This window comes from Protopterus annectens, chromosome 1.part1, assembly GCF_019279795.1.
Source record: "Protopterus annectens isolate FY-2018-M chromosome 1.part1, PAN1.0, whole genome shotgun sequence".
NCBI lineage: Eukaryota > Metazoa > Chordata > Ceratodontiformes > Protopteridae > Protopterus > Protopterus annectens.
The window spans coordinates 597,121,230-597,146,978 of record NC_056726.1 but is presented as its reverse complement, the minus strand read 5'-3'; the positions used below and the strand labels follow the sequence as shown (position 1 = coordinate 597,146,978).

General features: G+C 45.7%; 1 protein-coding gene across 1 annotated transcript in view; it reads right to left on the bottom strand.

Moving 5' to 3' along the window:
• Nucleotides 1–25,749, bottom strand: part of SIPA1L2 (signal induced proliferation associated 1 like 2) — a 2,064,602-nt gene that overhangs the window by 1,548,816 nt on the left and 490,037 nt on the right. The window contains exon 3 of the mRNA XM_044087172.1: nucleotides 13–1,504. Within this exon, the coding sequence (XP_043943107.1) occupies nucleotides 13–1,280 (1,268 nt within the window). The 5' untranslated portion in view covers nucleotides 1,281–1,504. The remainder of the gene's footprint in view (nucleotides 1–12; nucleotides 1,505–25,749) is intronic.

Sequence of the window (25,749 nt, the reverse complement as noted above, 5' to 3'; positions counted from 1 at the left end):
TGAAATTTTCTCCTATCTCCTTCTCCTCCAACTTCATTCCTAAAATAAGGGCAACTAAGAACCATATCATTGCTTTTTCCATCTCCTTCATCTGTTTCTAAGTTGTCTTTGGAGTTCAGATCCTCCTTACTTCCCAAAGGAGATTCACAGCTACCAGGCTGTCCCCCTGATATCTGGTGCTGTGATGCTGCTGACGCCCCTGTGGTTGTATTTATTCTTTTGCCTACATTAGTCCTGTTAGCCATAGCTTCACTGATATTGAACAAAATGCTCTGGACATCATAATGTGCAAAACACTTCTGATAAGACAGAGGCTGAAGACTTTTGTCAAGTCTGCTGTCATCTTGCTCTAAAGAGAATTTCAAAGCTTCATGTTCACTTTTAGCAGTTCGCAGTTTTCTGAAAATGGACGTCTCTACAGATTCTGATTTTAATCTGTGTTTAAAAGATTTATCTTTGTCTCGGCTAAGGAGTAAAGAACTATCCAGGTAGTCAAACCCAGAAAGTCTAACAAATTCTCCTCTGGAAATCTTCGCTGCTGCATGAAGACTGGGTGACACAACAGGATCATACTGAAATACTTCAGAAAAAACAAATGGAGTAAAGTTTCTCTGTTCTATATTTTCAACTCGATACCCTCTTAGCATTGCAAAAAAGTTTTCTCCTGATAAACCCTGCCTATCAATTGAAGAAGTGCTTCCATACTCACGATGAAGAGCTGCACCAGTATTAGGATTCACAGCATTTTGGTCGAGGATGTCATCTGAATCTATGTCACTGATAGTGACATCACTGTTACTTCGCTGTCTTATCGGATGCAAGCCCCTTTGAGGAGATTGTGAAAAAATGTCCCCTATTGAGTACTTGGCTTTTGTGAAATCCATGTCTACAGGCACTTCTTCATTTGCTTCAATTGAATTTTCAATGTTTTGTTCATTTTGCCCATTCTGAACAGCAGATCCTGCACCTTCATATCCAGTGGGAGATCTCCCTTCCCACGAGGTTTTGCTTGGTAATTCTTTCAAACAGTCTTTTTTAGGAGGCCACTCAGATACTCTTGCTCGAACACCCATCTTGGGCATGGCAGGTGTTCCATTTGGCTGACTTTCTGATTTTGTAGGCGTCCCTAAAGCCATAGAGAAACTCGCATTACTATTCAAAGCTTTGAACTTTCTAGCAAAATAATCATCAGATTGCATATTTCTCATAGAATCCTTAAACCTTGATGGCCCTCTGTGGAACATGTGTTGGTCTTCTTGTGATGCACTTTGATCACTCATATCCCTTTAAGGACAAGGGGGCACCTAGTCTTACAGTAAGACTGGTGCCAGTTATACTACATTGTCATTACTTAAAAAAGGAACAGAACGATCAGTAATTTAAGTAATAGTTACAGAGCTATGATTGTTACTCCATGATGGTCTCTTTCAGCGAAGTCATTTCTAGCTGATTAGCTGATCCAATGAAACCAGTCCAGCTGGTTCAAGGGAAGGAATTCCAACACCTGCAGACAAAAAAGGAAGAGAAAAGATAACTGGTAAATTGTTTACATCTAGATTGAAATTTTACTTCATATCCAACAGATCTCCCTCTAAAGCATTAACACTCCTCAAAAAAAAAAAATATCCATTTATTACAGCCATCAATTATTTTTGAATAAAGCTAAATTTCATTAACTAGTATTACGTGTACAAAATTTTTAAATTGTTACCAAAGTCTGTTAGTATTTGCTATATTTTTGCATTACTACTTTGTTCTAAAACTACTAAGAGGTATGTCAATGGCAATAAATATCATGTATGCATTTTTATACTAAAGTACTCAAACATGTTCATATTACAAAACACCACAAAAGTAAAGTGGCAGCAAAAATGACTAGCCTTTTGTTACACAGGCAGGACATTAAGGCAACCACTGACCTGGATTCAAAGGGTGGTACACGTGACAAAAGGCCAAAGAGAAATAGTAGTATTAAATGACTGAACGCTAGTTCTACATCAGGAGAGGAAGAAAACGCATTTTTCCTGCAACTGAAGGCATCTCCTCCCCTCCAAGTGGCAAACATCAATTGCTGTAAAATGGCATTCACAAAGAGTGTCAAAGCAGCTGGTCTAATTGTAGGATCACAGACAAATGCCACTGTGGCTAAAGTGCACACCTGCATGACAGAGTTAAGAATGTAAAAAAAGAAATAAAACATCCTCACAGTCTAGACAGGCCTTCCAGATAAAGTACAGTTGTGTACACTTACCATAAATTTAGATGTTCGAGTATATTTACTGTTGCAGTCATTAGATTAGGGTAATCTGCTGGCAGGTTGCCCTCAGTCGGCCTGATTAACAAAGTCTTGGGTCCTGCGTTGGTTGCTGTCCCTTCTTCCATGATGTCAGGGGTATAAGACAAGCAGCCGACGCCATTTTTGAGTACAGAGGAAGGTGGTAATGCTTGGTGAAGGTGTGCAATGAACTCCAGGTAGCTGCCTCCAGAATGTCCTTTGTTGGGACTCCTCGGAGGAAGGCTGCTGAGGTTGCTGTAGCCCTGGTAGAGTGAGACCTAATACTAGCAGGCACTGCTTTCCCGTGGTGTGAGTAGCAAAAGTGGATGCAATGTGCTATCCATTTGGAGATGGTCTGTTTTGAAATGGCCTTTCCTTCTGAGCCTGGTGCATAGGATACAAGGAGTTGGTCAGATTTTCTGAAGGCCTTTGTCTTGTCCAAATAGTAACATAACTGTCTGTGAATATCCAAAGAGTGAAGGAGTCGTTCTCCTTTATTCTGTGGGTTTGGAAAAAAGGTGGGCAAGTGTATGGTCTGACTGAGAGCCACACTGGATACTACCTTTGGCATGAAGGAAGGGTTGGTGCGTAAAGATACTCTGTCCTGATGGAAAATGATGAAAGGTTCTACTGCCATAAGTGCCTGCAGTTCTGAGACTCTGCATGCTGAGGTGATAGCCAGCAGCAGGGCTGTCTTCCATGACAAGTATTGAAGCTCTGCTGAAAAGGCTGGTTCGAAAGGAGGAAGTGTTAACTTTCCCAGAACAAAATTTAGATCCCAAGTTGGAGTTGGTGGTTTTCTGGGGGGTCTTATATTTTTTTGCCCCTCTGAGAAACTGCCTTAGCAAAAGATGAGAGAAAATGGGATGAACCGTATCATATTGAGCTGAAATGGCTGAAGCATGGATCTTTATGGATGAGAAAGAAAGACCTTTGTGTAGCATCTCAGTTAGATATTGGAGTATGTGCGGAATATTTGGGATGCCAGGATTTAGGCTTCTGGCCTGGCTCCATACACAAAATCTTTTCCATTTGTCTGAGTAAATTTTTCTGGTGTTGGGCCTCCTGACCTCCAAAATGACATTCTGAACATCCTTTGAGAGAAGTGTTTGATAATTTAAGGTATTTTCCATGCAGCTAGATTTAAGGTCCTTAGTTGAGTGTGAAGGATCTGAGAGTTTTGTTGGGTTAACAGCAGAGGGAATTGAGGTAAGATCCACGGAGGGCTGCGAGTCAAGTTTCGTAGTAGTGGGTACCAGTGTTGACGTGGCCAGTCCGGAGCAATGAGGGTCATCTGTGGTCTCTCTGATCTGGCTTTCAGTAATACCTGGGTCAGTAGAGGCAGAGGTGGGAAGGCGTAGACTGTCAATGCTGTCCAACTGAATGATAGGGTATCCACTTTCCAGGCCAGGGGATGACAAGTCCTTGTGCAAAATTTTTGTAGCTGGCAATTGTTGGTTGAGGCAAACAGATCTATGTCTGGTGGTCCCCAACTTTGAGTTATCATTGAGAATACTTATGGGTGTAGTCTCCACTCGTGAGGGTCTGACAAATTTCTGCTTAATTTGTCTGCCAAAATGTTTTCTGTTCCTGGCAGGAATTGTGCTTGCAGTTGCACTTGGTAAGTTAATGCTGTGTTCCACAAGTCCATTGCCTGTCTGCATAGTGGGTAGGAGTGCGATCCTACTTGTTTGTTTATGTACCACATAACTGTAGTGTTGTCCGTCCTTATTAGAAGTTGTCCTGGATGCAAGAGGTCCTTGAAGGCTGTTAGTGCATTTTTCACAGCTAGCATCTCCTTTTGATTGATGTGTAGTTGCCTTTGGTTTGCAGACCATTTGCCCTGTATGCATTGTCCTGCCATGTGTGCACCCCAGGCGTAGTCTGATGAATCTGTTGTCAAGGTCTGATTTGCTAGAGGTGAGACAAAAGGAAGGCCCTTGTTTGCTTGAGCCCACCATAGAAACTCTTTTTGAAGGCAGGGAGTGAGAGTTATACTTGCTTCGAGGCTGTGTTTGTGTTGGGACCATACACTTTTTAGGTACCATTGTAGTTTTCTCATATGCAGCCTTGCATATGCAATTAGTTGAATGCAGGATGCCATGTACCCCAATGTCTGCAGGAATTTCCTTGCAGTGAGCTGGGTAGAAGTTGCCATCTTTTTGAAGTACTGAGCCAGTTGTTTTTGCTTGTCTGGCGTGAGGTAAGCCATCTGGACCGCTGTATTCAAGCTGGCACCCAGGAAAATTATTTCTTGTGAGGGTATTAGTTTTGACTTCTTTTTGTTTACTGTGTACCCTAGGTAACTTAGCAACTTTGTTACAAATGCCAGATGCTGTAGTAAGATGTCTTTACTGTCCGCTTGGATCAGGCAGTCATCCAGATATGGATAAATTTGTATTCCTCGCTGTCTGCAGTATGCAATTACTGATGCCAGGCATTTCGTGAATACTCTGGTAGCAGTAGATAAGCCAAAGGGCAATGCAGACAATTGATAATGCGTTGTGCCTGCCAAAAATCTGAGGTATCTTCTGCAATCTTGTCTGATAGGGACATGCAGGTATGCCTCTTGGAGGTCCAACGTTACCAGCCAAGACTCCTTGCCCAGCATGGGAAGAAGCTGCTGTAGTGTGAGCATTTTGAATTTGGGAATGTCCAGGTACGTGTTTAGAATTGAAAGGTCTAAGATGGGTCTCCAGGCTTTGTCCTTTCTTGGTACTAGAAACTTGAGTAAAATCCTTGACCCTGCTCTTTTGCAGGTACCTTTTGAATTGCTTTCATGTTCATGAGAGCTGAAATTTGCTTTTGTGCCTCTGCCCATTGGTTTGTTGGCAGATTTGGCATGCCTCTCATCCGTGGTAAAGTGTGAAAATGAAATCTGTAGCCTCGAGTAATAATATCCAGAACCCATTTGTCCTTTGTTACGATGTGACAATTTTGTGGGAAGAGAGCCAGTTTTCCTCCCAGAGGTGCTGCCTGGGCAATTTTGCTTGGCAGGCGAAGAGGAAAGTCATTGATTTTGTTTTCTGAAGGGTTGAGATATGTCGTCTCCCCCTCTTTGAGTTGTTGTTTGCCTTTGTCCAGGCCTGAAGGTACCTTGTGCCTGGCTTCTGCCCCTAGGGCGTCTGTACCTGCCCCTTTGGGGTCTGTCTGAAAAGGACCAGTTTTTTGATGGCCAGTTTCTACTGAAGCGAGGAGGCTGTATCTGTAAAAAAATCTTTAACTGTTTGCATTGATTTTGCCTTTTCTTCCATCTTTTTTAAAACTTCCTCTGCTTTGACACCAAATAACGCATCCTTTTGCAGTGGAGCATCCAGTAACTTTGCTTTGACATGTTCTGGTAAAGTCTGCTCTTTTAGCCAAGCATGTCTACGTATTACAGACCCTGCGACTGCTGCTCTACATGAGGCCTCCAAAGAATCAAAACCACACTGCAAGGTATGTTTTCCCACTTGTTCTGCTGCATGCAACAAATCTTGCAACCCTTTGAAATCTAGTTGATCTGTTTGAGGGATCATTTTCTGTTTTAACTGAGTAAGCAAGTACTGCTGGTATTTAATCATGTGGAATTGGCAGTTTAATGCCCTCATGGCCAAAGTGGCAGAGGTATACACTTTTTTTACCCCATCTTTCTAATGCCCCGGAATCTCTTTCCACAGCTAGTGGATTCTTAGCAGTAGAGGCCTTAACCCCCTTTGGGACCCTGGGAAATGGTTTCTGGGTCTGCAGCAGGGCTTTTATATAAAAACTTGTGAGAGTCAGGGACTCGATAGTATCTGTCTGGTTTAGGTGGTGCTGGAGGTAAGGAATCTGGATTTAGACTGGATTCAGTGCAGACATCATCCAGAATGTCAAAAACAGGAGGAATGGCTAGGGGTCCATGCTGAGGTAGAAGGAGAAACTCACGGAGTCTTTTCTTGGAGTCAGAATAATCTTGTCCTTCCCAGTGGAAATGCTCTCTCGTGGTGTGCAGGGTTTCCCCAAAAGAGAAGTCTTCAGGGGGGGAAACAGAGGGAATAGACTCCTCAGCATCTGAGTCTTCATAGAGAGGGAAGGGGTAATCCTGTTCCTCAGAGTCTGCTGAGGAAATGGATACCTGGTCAGGAGGAGGTAAATCTTCCTCCATTCTAGGCCTTTTGTCAGGAGGGGGCTGGGAACCTATGATCAGGGTGATCAGGTCCTCCGCCATTTTGAGCATCTATTTTTTAGGCATAGAGGCCTGCATGGGAGTCTGTGGACCCGGTTTCTTAACCTTTGGAAGCTTAGTGTATGACTTAACGGAGAGAGTAGTCAGTTTAAAGACGCCTTCTGAAACCGAAGGCCTGTCCATAGTCTCCGGATCGCCGCCAGGGGTGGCGTCTGCGAGTTGAGGAGGAACCGGCTCCAGTGGCCCAGTAGATTCTGACTGAGAGGTAGTCGTATTTTCTAAATCTGCGGTAGTCAGGGGCTGCATTGGTGCCTCACTGAATACCGAAGATCTGGCGGCAGGCCTAACCGAGACCTCGGTATCTGGTCTAGGTCTAGGCTGCCGGTCTTTGTCCTTGCGTTTTTTTAAACATAGCGGCTGTCGGAGGTTCCGACGACATAATGTAATTGAATTTTCTGCCAAAATAATGTCGGGCGGTATCAGCCCGACACTTAATAGTGCGTTTATTGAACCTAGTGCAAAACCGACAACCAGAAACGTCGTCGTCTGGGCCTAGGCAAGGAATGCAATAAGAATGAAAATCCTTGAGGTATTTGCTTCCCAGAAGAAATACAATTAACAACTTTGACATCGGTCTGAGGCAAGAAAAGTTTCCCCAACGGGGTACTCAGCTTTACAGAAGACTTCGGCTGAAATTCTGTTCGAAAATCTCAGGAGCTGGCCGACCGGCACTTGCAAACTGCTTCTGCTTCGGGCACCGCGCGGAAAGAAAGACTGGAGAAAATGGCATCGGCTGTCTCTTTTATACCCCTGCCGCACTGACGTCAGGGAAGAAGCGATGACAACCGACGCCGGACCAAGGCTTTGGAATTCAGGCCGACTGCGGGACCGCCTGATGGCAGGATAACCCAAGTGTGAGGACTGCAGCAGCATAGCACGATGAACATCTCTAGGCATAGGCAAGGTATGATAGGAGTCATTGCTTCTAGATCCTGAGAATGTCGACACCATAGGCTTTTTAGATACCATTGTAGTTTCCTCATATGCAGTCTTGCATATGGAATTAGAAGAATGCAGGAGGCCATGAACCCCAAAGGCTTGTAGTATTTGCCTTGCAGACAGCAGGGGTTTTGTGGCCACTTGCATGAAGTAGGTTGTCAAATGAATTTGCTTCTCTGGGGTGAGGAAAGCCATCAGGGAAGTTGTATTCAAGCTTGCTCCCAGGAATATAATTTGTTGTTGGGGTACCAGGTGTGATTTCTTTTTGTTTATGGTGTACCCCAGACAAGTTAGCACCTTTTGTATAAAGGCTAGACGATTCAAAAGTATGCCCTAGCTTTCTGCCTGAATTAGACAATCGTTCAGGTATGGATATATTTGAATATTTCTTTGCCTGCAAAATGCAATGACTGGAGCTAGGCACTTTGTGAATACCCTGGGAGCAGTAGATAAGCCAAAGGGCAGTGCAGAGAACTGATACTGCGTGTAGCCTGCTTTGAAGCATAGGTATCTTCTGCAAGATTCCCTGATTGGGATGTGCAGGTATGCTTCCTTTAAAATCTAGTGTTGCCAACCAGGAGTCCTTGCCTAGCACAGGGAGCAACTGGTGAAGAATCAGCATCTTGAATTTTGGAATCACCAAAAAGGTGTTTAGAGTAGACAGGTCCAGGATAGGACACCATGAATTGCCTTTTCTGGGTACCAGGAAAAGTCGCGAGTAGAAACCTTGTTGCTTTTTCTTTTCTGGTACCAACTGAATAGCCCCCATGCTTAAGAGAGAAAGTACTTGCTTTTGGGCCTCTGCCCACTGATTTTGGGGTAGATCTGGCCACCCACTTGGTGTTGGTAACGTGTGGAAGTGAAATCTGTATCCCTGGGACACTATATTTAAAACCCATTTCTCCTGGGTAATGAGTTCCCAGTTCTTTGCATGAAGAGCAATCTTTCCCCCCAAAGGGGCAGTAAGCTGAGAAATGCTTGGAAGTTTTAAAAAGAAGTCATTGAGACAGATTGCCATGGGGGGGGGGGGGGGGGGTGTTATTACTCCCAGATTTGGAAGTGGACGGCCTCAACTGCTTAGTCCTATGCATATCCTGGACTGAAGCCTGGGAGCTCTGCTGGGTCTGAGTTTGGACTGAAGATCTGGAAGAGACAGGAAAGGACCAATTCTTGGAAGGCCAATGCCTACTAAACCTTAGAGGTTGTACTTGTAAAAAATATTTAACAGTTTGCATGGATTTAGCTTTTTCCTCCATCTTTTTAAGAACAACTTCTACCTTGTTGTCAAACAGGCGGTCCTGGTTTAAGGGAGCATCCAGTAATTTCAATTTTACATGATTTGGCAAGGATTGCTCCTTAAGCAAAGCATGCCTTCTAAGTACAGATCCAGTTACAGCAGCCCTGCAAGATTCCTCTAGTGAATCAAAACCACATTGCAAAGTATGTTTTCCAACTTCTTCAGCTGAATGCAATAAATCTTGTAAATCCTTATTTTCAGCACAATCAGGAATCAACATCATGTTCTGTTTAATCAATCCAATAATATGCTGCTGATACTTTAACATATGATACTGTTAGTTTAAGGCCCTAATGGCCAAGGTTGCAGAAATGTATACCTTCTTACCCCATCTATCCAGCACCCTGGAGTCTCTATCAGAGGGGTTAGGATTTTTGGCAGTAGTGGCTTTAATGCCCTTGGGTCCCTGTGAAATGGTCTCAGGATCCGTAGTATGATTTTTAAAAAAGAACTTGTGAGAGTCAGGGACCCTGCAATATCTATCAGGTTTTCTGGGAGCAAGAGGTAGAGAGTCAGGGGCCAAGCTAGATTCAGAAAAGGCATCATCAAAAATGTCTAGTACAGGAGGTATGGCTAAAGGCCTGTGCTGGGTTAGGAGTAAGAAATCCCTAAGCCTCTTTTTAGATTCCGAGAAATCCTGACTTTCACAACAAAAATGCTCCCTGAGAGTATGCAAGGTTTCACCAAAAGAGAAATTCTCGGAGGGGGGCAGAGGGAATTGAGTCCTCAGCATCAGAACACTCATAGGTAGATAAGGGTAAATCCTGGTCATCAGAGGAAACAGAAAATTCAGAATCCTGGTCAGAAGTATCATAAGCAAACTCAGTCCTAGGTCTCTTACAGGGGGGAAGGCTGGCTTCCCATGATTAAAGTAATAAGGTCTTCAGCCATTCTTATCATTTGTTGTTTAGGCATAGAAGCCTGACCATGCAGTCTGGGTGTCAGTTTTCTAGGCATGGTTTGGGTTTTAGGCCTTGAAGAAGATGGCGTCGGTTTAATAAGCAAGTCAGTAGGCCTGAATACACCCTCAGAAGCCGTTGCCTGCACAGCGGCTCTGGACCCATCCAAGGTAGAGACATCCGCAGGTTCCACAGTTGAAGCATCTCGCGGCATACCAGACTCCGAATGGGTCTCAGTAGAGGCCTGTGAATCTGAAGTAGCGGGTATTAGGAGCTGTGAAAGCACCTCACTGAGTACCGGTGAACTGGCAACTGGCTTAGGAGAATCGTTGTCAGCAGCTTTGGACCTAGGCAGCCTGTCTCTGTCTTTATCTTCGCGTTTTTTCAGAAGACTATCGACAAAGACACATCAGGATAACTGAACCGAGCACCAAAATATTTAGAAGCGAAAATATACAGACGATGGATAGTTTGTGGTTTAAATAAGGCACAAAACCGACAGCGAGGTACGTCGTGGTCAGGGCCTAGGCAAGGAATACAGTATGAATGAAAATCTTTATGAGGTATTTGCTTTCCACAAGTAATGCAATTATTTACTTTTAATGACATCGGTTTAGATCAAGAAAAAGTTTCCCCAATGGGGTACTTCGCTTTTAGTTGAAGACTTCGGTTCTGAAACTCGAAAACGAAAATTTCAGGAGTTGGCCGACCGGCACTTGCAAACTGCTTCTGCTTTGGGCACCGCATGGCAAGAAAGACTGAGGTAATGATGTCGGTTGCACGTTTTATACTCCTGATGAACTGACGTCACGGAAGAATGGACAGCAACCAACGCAAGACCCAAGACTTTGGTAATCAGGACGACTGAGGGCTTCTGCAAGCAGATAACCCAAATGTGATGACTGCAACAGTGAAACACGAAGAACATTCTGCTGTTGGGCCTCCGCCTACTGATTTGGGGGTAGGTCTGGCCAACCGTTTGGGGTTGGTAGGGTGTGGAACTGGAATCTGTATCCTTGGGAAACTATATTCAAAACCCATTTGTCTTGGGTAATGAGTTCCCAGTTTTTTGCATACAGGGCAAGCTTTCCTCTTAAGGGAGCAGGCAGTTGACCAGGGCTTGGAAGGGTTAAGGTTAAGTCATTGTGCCATTTTTCCATAGGGGGGTGACTTACTACTCCCTGCTTTGGAAGTGGGAGCCCCCCACTGCTTAGGCCTGTGCGTAGCCTGAGACTGTAACCTAGATGGTCTGCTGCTCCTTGGTTTGGAGTGAGAAAGCCTGGAAGTGACTGGAAAGGACCAATTCTTTGAAGGTCAATGCCTACTAAATATAGGAGGCTGTACTTGTAGGAAATCTAACAGTTTGCATAGATTTAGCTTTTTCCTCCATCCTTTTGAGGACTTCTGCTTTGTTGCCTAACAGGTGGTCTTGGTTTAAGGAAGCAGCCAATAATTTATCTTGAACATGATCTGTCAAGTTTTGCTCCTTAAGCCAAGCATGCCTTCTAAGTGCAGACCCAGTAACAGCAGCCCTGCAAGATGCTTCTAATGAGTGAAAACCACATTGCAAAGTAAGTTTACCAACTTGTTCTGCAGAATGCATTAAATCCTGTAATTCTTTGTGTTCAGCAAAGTCAGGAATCAACATAATTTTCTGTTTAAGCAGTCCCATAATATACTGCTGGTACTTCAACATATGAAACTGGCAATTTAAAGCTCTAAAGGCCAAAGTAGCAGACGTGTATACCTTCTTACCCCATCTGTCAAAGGCTCTAGAATCTCTATCAGAGGGGGTAGGATTTTTTGCAGCAGTAGCCTTAATGCCTTTTAATCCATGGGAAATGGTCTCTGGACCCGCAGTAGGATTCTTGAGGAGGAACTTGTGAGAGTCAGGTACTCTGTAATACCGGTCAAGTTTTCTGGCAGCTGGAGGTAAGGTGTCTGGGGAAAGTCTAGATTCCAAGAAAGCATCATCTACAATGTCCAAAACAGGAGGGATAGCTAAAGGCCTGTGTTGAGGAAGGAGTAAGAATTCCCTAAGCCTCTTTTTGGAGTCAGAGTACTATCCTGGCTTTTCCTTCGGAAATGCTCCCTAAGAGTGTGCAAGGTTTCACCAAAAGAAAAATCTTCTGAAGGGGAAGCAGAGGGAATGGAATCCTCTGCATCAGAATCCTCATAGGTAGACTAGGGCAAATCATGGTAATCAGAAGGAACAGAAATATCAGATTCCTGATCAGAAGGAAAATCAGTTCTAGATCTCTTACAGGGGGAAGGCTGGCTTCCGCTAATTAAGGTAATAAGGTCTTCAGCCATTCTAAGCATTTGTTTTTTAGGCATATGGGCCTGAGCATGCAGTTTGGACGTCGGTTTTCTAGTCGTGGGGTGAGTTTTAGGCCTGGATGAAGAAGATGGCGTTGCTTTAAAATGCAAGTCTGTAGGCCTGAATACACCCTCAGAAGCCAGTGCCTGCACAGCAGCTCTGGACCCATCCAAGGTAGAGACATCCGCAGGTTCCATAGTCGAAGAAGCATCTCGTGGCATACCGGACTCCGAATGGGTCTCAGTAGAGGCCTGTGAATCTGAAGTAACTGGTATCAGGGGCTGCAAAAGCACCTCAATGAGTACCAGCAGACTGGCGACTAGCTTAACGGAAGCGTCGTCGGCAGTTTTGGACCTATGCAGTCTGTCTCTGTCTTTATCCTTATGTTTTTTCGGAAGATCGGTAGTCAGATGGCTTAACAAAGCCATTTCATAGTACGGATATAGAGTACCAAAATAATTTGCTGCAAAGATAGCCCGACGACAAATAGTTTGGGGGTTGAACAAGACATAAAACTGACAGCAAGGGATGTCGTGGTCTGGGCCTAAGCAGGGAATGCAGTACGAATGAAAATCTTTATGAGATATTTGCTTTCCACAGGTAATACAATTGCTAACTTTTACTGACATCGGTTGGAGCAAGAAAAAAGATTCCCAACGGGGTACTTATCTTTTTGAAGACTTTGGTTCTGAAACTCGAAAATGAAATTTCAGGAGTCGGCCAACCGGCACTTGCGAACTGCTTCAGGCACCGCACGGCAAGAAAGACTGATGTAATGGTGTTGGCTGCATGTTTTATACCCCTGACGTCATAGAAGAGGAGACAGCATCATACGCAGGAATCCAAGACTCTGGTATTCAGGCAGACTGAGGGCTACCTGCAGGCAGATAACCCAAATGTGATGACTGCAACAGTGAAACACGAAGAACATCACATCCACCATAGACGGGTCGACCGACAGACTCAACTGAGTTGTACTGGATACGACAATGGAAGTTCCAACAGGGACCATTGTACAGCTCGTGTCCACTGTAGAATTCTCATATATAACCGGGCACACGGGAGAAGGGTTATTGTCACCGCCATTGAACCTAAGGCCCTCAACACTGATTCCGCCGATGGAAGAGGAGAATGATAGATAGGTTCATAGAGGTTCATAGATTAGTACTAAGCTAACTGCCCTTGCGAGCCATTTTAAGCTCAGCCAATTATCCCTTGTGAGACTCAAACCCTGCACCTTCTGTTTGTAAGGCAAACACCTTAACCATTAGGCCACCCTCCCAACCCCCTCTGGGTTTGGGTTAAGGCTAGATTCTGAATAAACATCATTAACAATGTCAGAGAGACATGCATCCTCAGGTTTTGTACTCTCTCCAAGGTCAGGAAGATTTTGCACTGTAATGCATCTACCCGTGCCCCAATGTAGTCAATCACCTGGACAGGATTTAGAAGTGATTTGGATGAGTTGACTGCGATCCCCAAGTGCAGGGCAAGGTTTATGAAATAATCCCTGGTTTGAGAGAGTAGACGCCTGGTGGGACCAGTGAGGAGCCAATCGTCCAGGTACAGATATACCTGAATCCACTGATGCCTCAGGTGAGCCGCTACCACCGCCATCACTTTGGTGAACACCCTGGGGTGGGGGGGGGGGGGCTGTAGTGAGACCAAAGGGCAGGGCGCGAAACTGGTAATGATAGACTCCTAGCCGGAAGCGGAGAATCCTCCTGGAGCTTCTGTGCATCTTTATGTGATAGTAAGCATCCTGGTGGTCTAACGAGCACATCCAGTCGCTCTCTTGCAGGTACGGCATGACAAACTGCAGTGTGACCATCTGAAATTTTTCTTTGGCAACTGACAAATTCAGGGTAGATAGGTCCAGAATGGGCCTCAAGTCCCCCATTTTCTATGGCACCTGGAGTAGAAGCCCAATCCAGACTGATCTGGGGGACGGTTTTGATGGCTCGTTTTCCTAGCAGCTTGGAAATTTCCTGTGCTGCTGCCTCTCTTTGCATGGGTTGTACATCCGGGAGGCATTTGGGAGATTTGGGAAGAACCACAAAGGGGATAGATTATCCTCTGGATATGATCTGAAGCACAGAGATGTTACGGACTCCCATGCCACCAGGTGCAAGGACAATCGTCCCCCGACTGCCTCCAGAGTAGAGCAGTCGGGCCACCCCTCAGGGTTGCTGACCGAGCCTTTCAGAGAAAGGTTCTCGAGACCCAAAATTCCTCGGACCCCCCTCTGTCTCTGGCCAGAGGTCCATTCTGTCCCCCTCTGCCTCTAGGCGAAGAAGGAGAGCCCTGAGGGTCCCGGGAATACTGTGACTTCTGGAACCACATCTTCTTTTGCCCTCTCTGATTCCGGGAAAAGGACCTTTGAGGGTTTGAGAAGCGGATTCTAGAGGCAGACAGTGTCTTCCCATCCCTCTCACTCTGGACTAAAGTCTCTTGGATGGTATTACCAAAGAGAGTAGAGCTGTCATAAGGGGCATTGGCAAAGGACGCCTTGAAAGGTTCCAAAAATTGACAAAGTCTGTGCCAGGCACTACGCCTCATGGACACGCCAGATCCAGCCGCCCTAGCCACTCCTTCAGTAGCATGTGAAAGGAGCCACATGGACACACTGGAGACTGCTTTTAAAGTGGCCATCCTCGTGGAGAACGAGTTCCTGTCATCCTGTGACATGGACTTGGGGGGAGACTCCGCCAGCTCCTTTACCAGGTCATGTTGGAGTCTTGTGACGTGGGCCAAGTGGTTCAGCGCCCTAACAGAAAAGGTAGCTAAAGCATAAACCCGCTTCCCAAAGCGTTGCTGAACCGAGGATCTCTCCTGGGATAGTTCCTTCTTTGTGGCTGCTACTACCACCATAGAGTCTACGGGGGAGCCCTTGTTCCACGCTGGCCTATCCAAAGGTGGACTCAAGATCTTGTCAGGCCTTGTGGGACAGTGGCTCCTTCCAAGCCCACAAGTTGATCATGTCCACCAAGGAATCTGCGGGAGGGGACACCCAAGAAGTAGATGGACCAGTGCCGAACACGGACTCGTCAGAAGAAGGTTTGGGGGCAGACCAGCCTCCCCCGTTGGCAAAGGATTTCCATGATGTTTCCAAAGGAGACATCCTCGGGAGGTGACCTCAGGGATCATCCACATCATCCAAACCCAAATACTCGGTGAGAGACTCAGGGGATGTCCAAGTGCCTCCTCTTACACATATGCTTGCGAGGCACATCTCCGGTGGGGCTCTCCAGAGGGAACTCGCATGCCACTTGTTCCTCAGGGGGAACCGTCTGGGGTTCCTCGAGCACAGGCTGTCCCTCTGGTAAAATGACGGGATTCGTAGAAAGAGCCAAGGGGGTCGGGGCGGAGTTCGAGGGGATAGTCAGGAGTCTCAATCCAGCGGAGTGAAACCCTTTCTACCACGTCGAACACAGAGGGAGAACAACCCTCCTGTGGAACCAATAAGGAAACCGGTCTCTCTGGGTCCGACGAGAGAATCGGAGCAGAGCCCTTAGAGGACGGAGCTCAGAGGGAGGAAACTTGGCCCGACAAAGATGGAGCCGATGAAAAAAGTTCCACTCCCTAAGATCTGACACCCAAGCTCCGGCTCAGAGAGCGGCTCAGTCCGAGCTGGTCGGATCAGACACTCTCCAGGCAGCTGTCGGCATTGAGGAAGCAGGTACCGTCGACGCCGACCCCCTGACTAAAGCCATCCTCGGATCAGAGTACTCCGAACCAGGTGGATGGATCAGAGAAGGAGAAATTGGTGTAAAAAAGTGAAGCGAGCTCCCCCCTCCTGAGGGAGAGGGGGCTGGCAAGACCCCCATCTGGATCTGAGCACGAATGAACCTCCTAATCATTTTATCCATGTCGACTTCCAATAAGGACCATGTGGACCTCGACGAGGCCACGGACTCGGACCTTGCGGGTCGGGTAACCGAGGCCCTAGATGTACAGTGTGTCTCTTCCAGCTCAGGGGAAAACCTTGGAGATCAGAGCCATGACTCTTAGCAGGTGAAGGGAGGTCTGGGGACCTCTTACGTTTCTCTGTCCTGGATTTTGTCTCTCTTTCTCCTTCACTCTGCCCCTTTTCCACTCCGCTTCCACTTTGAAATGGGAGGTTGAGTCCCAGCCTGGGAGTGAGGAGAAGCAAGGGCAAGAGAAGGAGAGGCGGCCACAGCAGCCGCTGTGACCAAAGCCATGAACAAGGCAACCGCCTCAGCCTTCCTGTCCTTGATTGTGCGTGGGTTAAAACCCGCTCATACAGCACAGTCTGTACTAAGATGGGCAACTCCCAAGCACATTACACAAAGAGTGTGGCCATCTACTGGGCACAGCTTATGGCCACACTCAGTGCACCTTTTAAACACCGGCTTATCAGCCATTTAGACAAAGAGGGGAAAACAAGTACACAAAAAAAGATAAGGTTTTTCCACTGAAAATCACTCACTACACTCTCACACAGAATGCACTGAGGAGGTAGGGGAAGCAAGTACACTAACTACTAAACTAAGCTAACAACAATAAAGTTGAAAAACACGACGCACCAAGCGAGTGGAGAAGGGGAACCTATACTAACCACTATCCTAAGAAAAAAGGCTTTCTAAAAGCTTTAATACCCACTTACTACTCGGAGCCCTGGAGAGCACGATACTTCAGCTAGCCATGGCAAACGAGATCTGGGGGCTGAAAGGTAGTGGATGTGTATTATGGGTAAGGGGAGGATCTTGGAGCTCGCAGCAGATGCTAGTGAGATTGCCGGCTCAGATCCAATAATCCTGTAGCCCACAGGTTGAAGACCAAATGAAGTAAACTACTTCAGACACCAAACTTGTCAAGGCCAGAAGGGAGCAATGAGGATTATTGACTTATCTGACCTTTTGGCTTTCTTTAGAAACTGGGATATCAATGGAGTCAGGGGAAAGGCATAAAGGAGACCAGGGGTCCAATTGTGGAGAACAGCATCTCTGGGTGACTTCCCCGGAGGGGAGATTAGGGGCAAAGTAACTGCTGCACTTGTTGTTTAGGAGGGCGCAAAAAAGATCGCAGATAGGCTGGCCCCAGTGATGAAAAATCTCCTTCGCCACCACAGAATTGAGAGACCACTCGTGAGGTCCACTATCACATTGCAGCTCCCAAAGATGCAAATTGCTGTGAGAAAAAGGCTGGAAGAAATCGCCCATTGCTAAACTCTGAGGGCTTCCTGGCACAATGGGTAAGATTTGGTTCCCCATTGTTTGTTGATGTATCAGACTACCAACATCCTGCCTGTCTGAATAGCTACTGCCCCTAGAGGAAGGGATGTCTTGGAATGCTTGCAATGCTAACAACACTGCCCTCATCCCTAAAACACTGATGTGCAAGTTGGCCTCTATAACTGGGACCACGTGCCTTGGACTGTTCTTCTCAGATAATGCCCCCATCCCATCGGGGAAGTGTCCGTGGTCACTCTAAATTAGGGCTGGGGAAGAATGAATAGCCGACCCAAGAGAATCGGAGTGGAGCCACCATGTGGGATCCTGTTTGCAGCGATTGGTAATCAGGATTAGGTGAGACATTGGTAGGTACATCAGAGACCTCTGGGAAGCAAGTAGCCATTGCAAAATTTGCATGCGATACCTTGCCAAGGGAACAAAAGTGATTGACACTGCCATGGAGCCCAGTCTCTGTAGGACTATTCTTGCTGGAACCCTTTTGTTTCAAATAATTTGCCTGACTTGTGATCTGATACGTTGAAGTTTTTCTGGAGGATGTGAGGCAATTCCTGAAACAGTGTTTAAATAGGATCTGATAAATTCTAATTACTGAACGGGTTGCAAGCTTGATTTCTCAAAATTTATGGTTATGCCTAGAGATGTTTAATCTCTTACCCATTCTAATGGACAACTAGTGGTAGCGGTAAGGAGCCAGTTGTCGAAAGAAATGCTCGAGATCCTAGAAGTCTGAGATGAGCTGCCACTACTGCCATTCATTTGGTGAACATCCTGGGGGCTGTAGTGAGTCCAAAGGGCAATGCTCTGAATTGGAAATGACTGGCTCCCAGCCGGAAGCGCAGACACCTCCGGCAGCTTTTGTCCACTTTTATATGGTAATAAGCATCATGAAGGTCTACAGAGCACATCCAATCACCTTTTTTCCAAGAATGAAGTATTGATTGTACCGAGACTATCCAGAATTTGGTTTGCTAAACTGGCTGAGATCCAAGATGGGTCTCCAGTCCCCTGTTTTTTGGGCAATAAAAAGAACTTTGAGTAAAACCTGGATCCTTATTTGGTCTGGTGGGACTTTCTGGATGACTCTTTTGTCTAGCTGTCTTTGAATTTCTAAAGCTGCTTCTTCCCTGTGACTGGGTGGTACGTCTAGGAATTTCTTTTGGGATGATGGGGGAAGTGACAGTGGTATTTTGTAATGACGGGATATTATTCCCTACATCCATTTGCCCGTAGTTAATGTTTGCCTGGCAGATTAGTGGAGAGAGAGTCGTCCCCCAACTGCCTCCAGAAGAGGGCAATTGAGCACCAGTTCAGGGGTGATGGTAGGAAGTACCAGAAAAACATTCTCTGGACCCCTGGTTTTGCAGTCCATTTCTGCCTCTGGGGAAACATCTTCCATTACTTCCCCCTCTGCCCCGGGGAAAGTCTTTGCTGCATAAATCCTGGAAAGGCCCTTTGGAGTTTTTAAACCATAGTCTCTCACTTCTCTGGTTCCTGGACTAGGGCCTCTGAGGAGTGGAGAAATGTACGCTTATGGCAGAAAGGGTCTTACCATCCTTTTCACATCTAGCTAAAGTGTTATTTACCTTGGCACCAAAAAGAGTACAGCCATCAAACGGAGCACTGACGAATGATGCTTTGAATGGCTCCGCAAAGTCACAAAAGCACATCTTGGAATACCTTATAATGGCTATGCCTGAACCCGCTGCTGTGGAAGTCCCTTCAGCTGAGTGAGCAATCAGCCTCATGGACGAGAGAGAAACTGCATCAAGGGTTTCTAGCTAAGAGGAAACTTTGTCCCATACCCCTTCAGCCATTGCACCTTCAAAGGTATCAGAGAGCTCCTTGATCAGATCCCTCTGTAGTCTTGTCAAATGCGCCATATAGGTTCATAGGTAGGTACTAGTCTATCGACCCTAGGGCCTATACAAGCCTAGCCAAAAAGGTATCGTGGCTTTTGCCACCAAAGAAAATTATTTTCCTGTGCCCCGGTCAAGCAGAGCCACAGAGGTGATCCCCGTGGTGAATTTCCTATTTCCCATCCAATCAAAGATTTTTCTTGAAGAGTGCTAATGAGGAGCTTTGTTTGATACAGATAGGTAGTTTGTTCCAGAGTATGGGAAGTCTCTGGGACAGGAATCTATCCGTCCAGCATGTTCCGTTTATTGTGGTGACAAGGTTTAGGTCCCTAGATCGTGTAGCTTGGAGGGATTGGGATTTCTTTAAGCAGAGCATGTCCAAAAGCTCTGGGTTTGACATAGCTTTGTATGTTAGACAGAGATCACCTCTGAGTAGGCGATATGTGACGGAGTAAACCTGGAGTTTTTTGAGATGGTCTGCGTATGGCATCTGTGTGAGGTATTTCTGCAGTCTTTCCAGTTGTTGTAGATGTCTTGTGAGGTTCATACCAAAAAGGGCATTGTACTCTATAATGGGTCTAATGAGTGACTAGTAGAGAGGAACAATGACCTCTTTTTTTCCTGGATGAGAAACCTTTTGTGATGAGGTGTGCCATGTAGAAGGATTTCCTAACTACTGTGGCGATGTGATTATCAAAGGAGAGACTACTGTTCACCTGTGTCCCAAGGTCTCCTATCACACCTTTGGTGTTAAGTAGACTATCACCTACGTAGTTGCTCATGGGTACAGAGTTTTTACCAAAGGGGATGACAATGCACTTTTTGGCATTGAGCTTGAGGCCATGGCTTTGATACCAGGCATCTGTCTTAGTGAGGCCCTACTGTAGGATGTCCACATCGTTAGGAGTTTCAATTATGGCTCCCAGTTTGCAGTCATCTGCAAACTTCGTTAGCCAAAGACCTTCTGTGTTAGCCTGTACTTCAGAAAAGTAGATACCAAACAGGAGAGGACCCAGGACTGAACTCTGTGGTACTCCACTTTTCACCGGCCTGAAGTCGGATTTGGAGGTGCTACTTTCACAATATGGGTTCTGTCAGTAAGCCAGTTGGCAACCCATCTTGTGACATAGGGATTTATACCTAGTTTAGTGAGTTTATCCATAATTCCAGAGTGGGGGATGGTGTCAAAAGCCTTGTCAACATCTAGATAGGCTGTGTGAACCACCTTACCCTCATCTACGGCTTTGGTAACTGCTTCAAAGAAGTCAATCAGGTTCAGCAGACATGATCTGCCTTTTACAAACCTGAACTGGGTGGGGTACAGAGTTTGGAGATTACCGATGTCTTTGTTTATAAGTTCCATGATGATACTTTCCATGGCCTTGCAGACCTGGCTCATTAGGCTAATGGGGCGGTAGTTTCCCGGGGTCCATGGTGGCTCCCCCTTTGTGCAGTGGGATAACCGTCACTGTCCGCCATTACGTGGGCATAAAGCCTGAGGTGAGGCTATGACTGAATATGGTGCTTAGGAGGGGTGCCAGTTCATTCTGTAGTTCATGTAGAACGCAGCCTGGGATGTTGTCAGGTCCCATGGATGCTGTGTTCTTGGCTGTGGAGAGTATGTTTTTTACGTGTGCAACCGTGATTACAGGAACTTTGCAATCTTCTGGTATAGAGATGGGCCCTTTAGGGGGTGGGGGGGGGGGTAAAGTCAGCACTAAACCTATCTGCCAGGATGTTGGCAATATCAGTTGGTTCTGTATATTTAGAGCCATTGTGCTGTAACTCAGAGCAGATCAGAGTGTTGCCATTGAGATTCTTGACACAGCTATAGAATGCTTTGTGGTTGTCTTTAGAATCAGTGGCGATTTTGTTTTCATAACTAGCATTGGAGGCTTTTATGAGAGAACTCAGCTTCTTACTCAGGCTGACCAGGGAGTTCTTCCAGCCATGGAATTTTACTCTTTTTTGCAACAGTTTCTTTCTTCTGTTGTAGAGTTTGTTTATAGCAGGTGATGGCATGGTAATTCAAGGACCTGAGAGTGAAGGTTGCTTAAGCATAAAAGCACTTCCCAAATCTATCCAAAGTCCTAGACTCCTTGTTAGAAGGGGGGATAGTCAGACTTTTCTTGGGAGGTTCCCTTTTCGTGGCTGCCACTATCACCATGGCGTCAATGGGCATTCCTTTGGACCAGTAAGGCTCATCCTTAGGGGCTGATAAGATATGGTCAGGCCTTTTGGGGATCAGCTCAATGGCATCGGGCATTTTCCATGCCCGCTGCGTGATCAATTTAATGATGAAAAACCTCCAGGTATACAGACTCCTCCAAGGAAGGTTGGATGGAGGACCAGCCATCCCTCTGTTTCAGGATTTCTAGGATGTCCCCGAAGGAATCATCAGGGGGTGACGTTCCCCTTCATCAAGATCAGTATCTTCAGTGAATGACTCTTCTGGGGAGTCTAAGTGCTTTCTCTTGCATTTCTTCGCAGGAACTTCAAGGGATGATCCAGGGAAGTGCCCGAAGAGGAAAAGTACAGTTGTGTACACTTACCATAAATGTAGATGTTCAAGTGTATTCACTGTTGCAGTCATTACACTTGGGTTATCCTGCTGGCAGGCAACCCTCAGTCGGCCTGAATTCCAAAGTCTAGGTCCGGCGTCGGTTACTGTCGCCTCTTCCCTGACGTCAGTGCGCCAGGGGTATAAAAGATGCAGCCGACGCCATTTTCTTCAGTTTTTCTAGCCCCAGATGTCAGCTGCCCCCAAAAGGGTAGGCTAAAAATATGCCAATAAAACATGCATGCACCAAAATATATTATATCTTCATCTATAAGCAAATACACCACACACCACATAGGTTGTATAGATTAGAGAAGTTCAGATAAGTTGCAGCAAAGATATGGGGGATGGTGGGTGGGTAATGTGGACTGCAAGAGTGAATACACTTGAACATCTACATTTAAGTTAAGTGTACACAACTGTACTACGTTCTTCGTGTTTCACTGTTGCAGTCATTACACTTCGATTGAATCCCAAAGCTATGGTTGGGAGGCTGGTGCTAAATAGCATTAGGAGCGGCTATGAGGCCCTGCAGAACTGCAGTGGCAAAGCCTGCCCTGGATTTAGAGTAGAGTTGTAAATGATAGTGCTTTGTAAAGGTGTGCAGTGAACTCCAGGTAGCAGCCTCTAAAATACCTTTGGTTGGTACTCACCTGAGGAAGGCTGCTGAAGTGGCTGCTGCTCTGGTTGAATGTGGCCTAATGCCCTTAGGCACTGGCTTGCCATGTTGTGAATAGCAGAAACTAATGCAGTGGCCTATCCACTTTGAAATAGTCTGCTTTGAGATAGCCTTTCCTTGTGATCCTGCAGCATATGCCACTAGTAGTAGTTCTGTCTTTCTGAAAGCTTTGGTTCTGTACAAGTAGAAGCGTAGCTGTCTGTGTATGTCCAAAGAATGCAGAATTCTCTCCCCCTTATTCTGTGGGTTTGGATAAAAAGTAGGCAGATGAATAGTTTGGTAAAGGGCCACGCTGGACACTACCTTAGGCATAAATGTCGGCTTTGTCCTCAGAGAAACCCTGTCTGGATAAAAAATGATAAAAGGTTCCACAGCCATGAGTGCCTGTAGCTCTGAAACTAGTCTTGCAGAGGTTATTGTTAGGAGCAGAGCTGTTTTCCAAGATAAAAACTTTATATCAGCTGTAGCGGCTGGCTCAAAAGGAAGCAGGGTGAGTTTTTCCAAGACATAATTGAGGTCCCATGCAGGTTTTGGTGATCTCCTTGGAGGCCTTAAGTTTTTGGCTCCTCTGAGGTACTGCCTTAACAATGAATGAGAAAAGATTGGTGGCTCTGTATTCTAATGAGCCGAAATGGCAGAGGCATGAATTTTAATTGATGAAAAAGATAGGCCTTTGTCCAGCATCTCAGTTAAGTATTGCAAAATCTGAGGAGTATTTGGTACAGCTGTGTCAATTCCTTGTGCCTGGTTCAAAGCACAGAATCGCTTCCATTTTCCAGCATAAGATTTTCTGGTACTAGGCCTTCTGGCCTCCAAAATGACATCCATTACAGCTTTAGTGAGAGGTGCGTTTTGTATGACTACATTATCCACCATGTCGGTAGATTTAAGGTCTTTAGTTGGCTGTGCAAGATCTGAATGTTTTGCTGGGATAGTAGATGAGGTATCTGAGGCACGGTCATCCAAGCCAGGCATTGAGAAGTTCCTTAGGATTGGATACCAGTACTGGCGAGGCCAGTCTGGGGCAATCAGTATCATCTTTGGCTTCTCTTGTCTGACCTTTAGGAGTACCTTGGGGAGGAGAGGCAGTGGGGGAAAGGCATATACTGTTAAACTTTTCCAGCTGAAAGATAGGGCGTCCACTTTCCATGCTTGTCTGTGAGAAGTCCTTGTGCAGATTCTTTTTAGTTGGTAGTTGTGAGGAGAGGCAAATAGATCTATATCCGGGCATCCCCATTTCCTTGTTACCATTCTGAAGACTTGTGGATCCAATTTCCACTCGTGGGGATCCATGAGGTTTCTGCTTAGTTCGCCTGCCAGAGTATTTTGTTTTTCCTGGCAGGAATTGTGCCTGCAGATGTACTTGGTAGGTCAATGCTGTGTCCCACAAAGTCATGGCTAGTCTGCAAAGGGGGTAAGAATGAGTGCCTCCCTGCTTGTTTATATACCACATGACTGTGGTGTTGTCCATCTTTATCAGTAGTTGTCCCAGATGAAGTAGGTACTTGAAGGCTGTCAGGGCATTCTGAACAGCTAGCATCTCTTTTTGATTGATATGTAGATGCATTTGGTTTGTGGACCATGTGCCTTGAATACATCTTCCTGCCATGTGGGCCCCCCAGGCATAATCTGATGCATCCATTGTTAATGTCTGCCTGGCTAGGGGTAAAGTGAATCGCTGTCCCTTGTTCTGGTGACAAGCCTTTGCCCACCATCGAAACTCCTGTTGCAGGCAGGGAATGAGGGTAATTATTGTTTCCAGGCTGTGGCAATGTTGAGGCCAAACACTTTTTGGGTGCCATTGAAGTTTCCTCATATGCAGTCTCACATATGGAATTAGTAGAATGCAGGATGCCATGAAGCCCAAAGCCTGCAGAATTTTTCTTGCAGATAACTGGGCCTTTATTGCCAACATGTTGAAATAGGTAGTCAATTGCCTTTGTTTGTCTGGCGTGAGATAAGCCATCTGGGCAGTTGTATTTAAACTTGCACCCAGGAATATTATCTCTTGAGAGAGTACTAGTTTTGATTTATTTTCATTGACTGTGTACCCTAGACCTGTTAGAAATCTCTTTACAAACGCCAGATGCTGTAGTAGAATGTCCTTGTTCTCTGCTTGAATGAGGCAGTTGTCCAAGTAAGGATATATTTGTATTCCTCTTTGTCTGCAGAATGCAATTACTGGTGCCAGGCACTTTGTGAAGACCCTGGGCGCAGTAGATAAGCCAAAGGGCAGTGTAGAAAACTGGTAGTGCATTGAGCCAACTTTGAATCTGAGGTATCTTCTGCATGTTTGTCTGATTGGGACATGCAGGTAAGCCTCTTTTAGGTCTAAAGTCACAAGCCAAGCCTTCTTGCCCAGCATGGGCAGAAGTTGCAGTAGAGTCAACATTTTGAATTTTGGTACATCCAGAAATGTGTTTAGAATAGATAGGTCCAGTATTGGTCTCCAGGTCTTGTCCTTTCTTGGTACCAAGAACATTCTTGAATAAAATCCTTGTCCCTGCTCTTGCTGTGGTACTTGTTGAATGGCCCTCATGTCCATGAGGGATGAGACTTGCTTTTGTGCCTCTGCCCATTGATGTTTTGGCAGGTCTGGCCAACTGTTTGTCCTTGGCAGGGTATGGAAGTGAAACTTGTAGCCTTGTGACACTATGCCTAGGACCATTTGTCCCGGGTTATTATGTGCCAATTTTGAGCAAAAAGTGCTAGTTTCCCCCCAAAAGGTGCTGCCAGAAGAAAAGTGCTTGGTGCAGGCAGGGGGGAGTCATTCGGACTGTTTCCTGTATGGCTGTGATTTGTCTTCTCCACTTTTGGAGGTAGAAGCACCCCATTCTTTAGGCCTGTACGAACCTTGGGGCTGGGATCTGCCTCTTGGGCGTCTATATCTGCCCCTTTGTTGTCTGTCTGACACTGGAAAGGACCAATTCTTTGTAGGCCAGTGTCTGCTAAATCTTGGAGGCTGAACATGTAAGAAATCCTTAACCGTTTGCATAGATTTAGCTTTGTCCTCCATTTTCTTTAACACCTCTTCTGCTTTAACACCAAACAAAGTATCATGCTGTAATGGGGCATCTAATAATTTTGCTTTGACATGATCAGGCAGATTTTGTTCCTTTAACCAAGCATGCCTCCTGATGGCAGAACCCGTAACAGCGGCTCTGCAGGAGGCCTCCAAAGAATCAAAACCACATTGCAAAGTATGCTTTCCAACTTGTTCAGCTGCATGCAATAAATCCTGCATTTCTTTGTTTTCTGCACATTCAGAATTTATCAACATTTTCTGTTTAAGCAGTGACATAATATATTGCTGATATTTGAGCATATGAAACTAACAATTTAAAGCCCTTATAGCCAAGGTAGCAGAAGTGTAAATCTTTTTTCCCCATCTGTCCAATGCCCTAGAATCCCTGTCAGAGGGGGTAGGTTTTTTTTGCAACGGAGGCCTTTACCCCTTTGGGACACAGTAATAGTTTCTGGGTCAGCAGCAGGGTTTTTGAA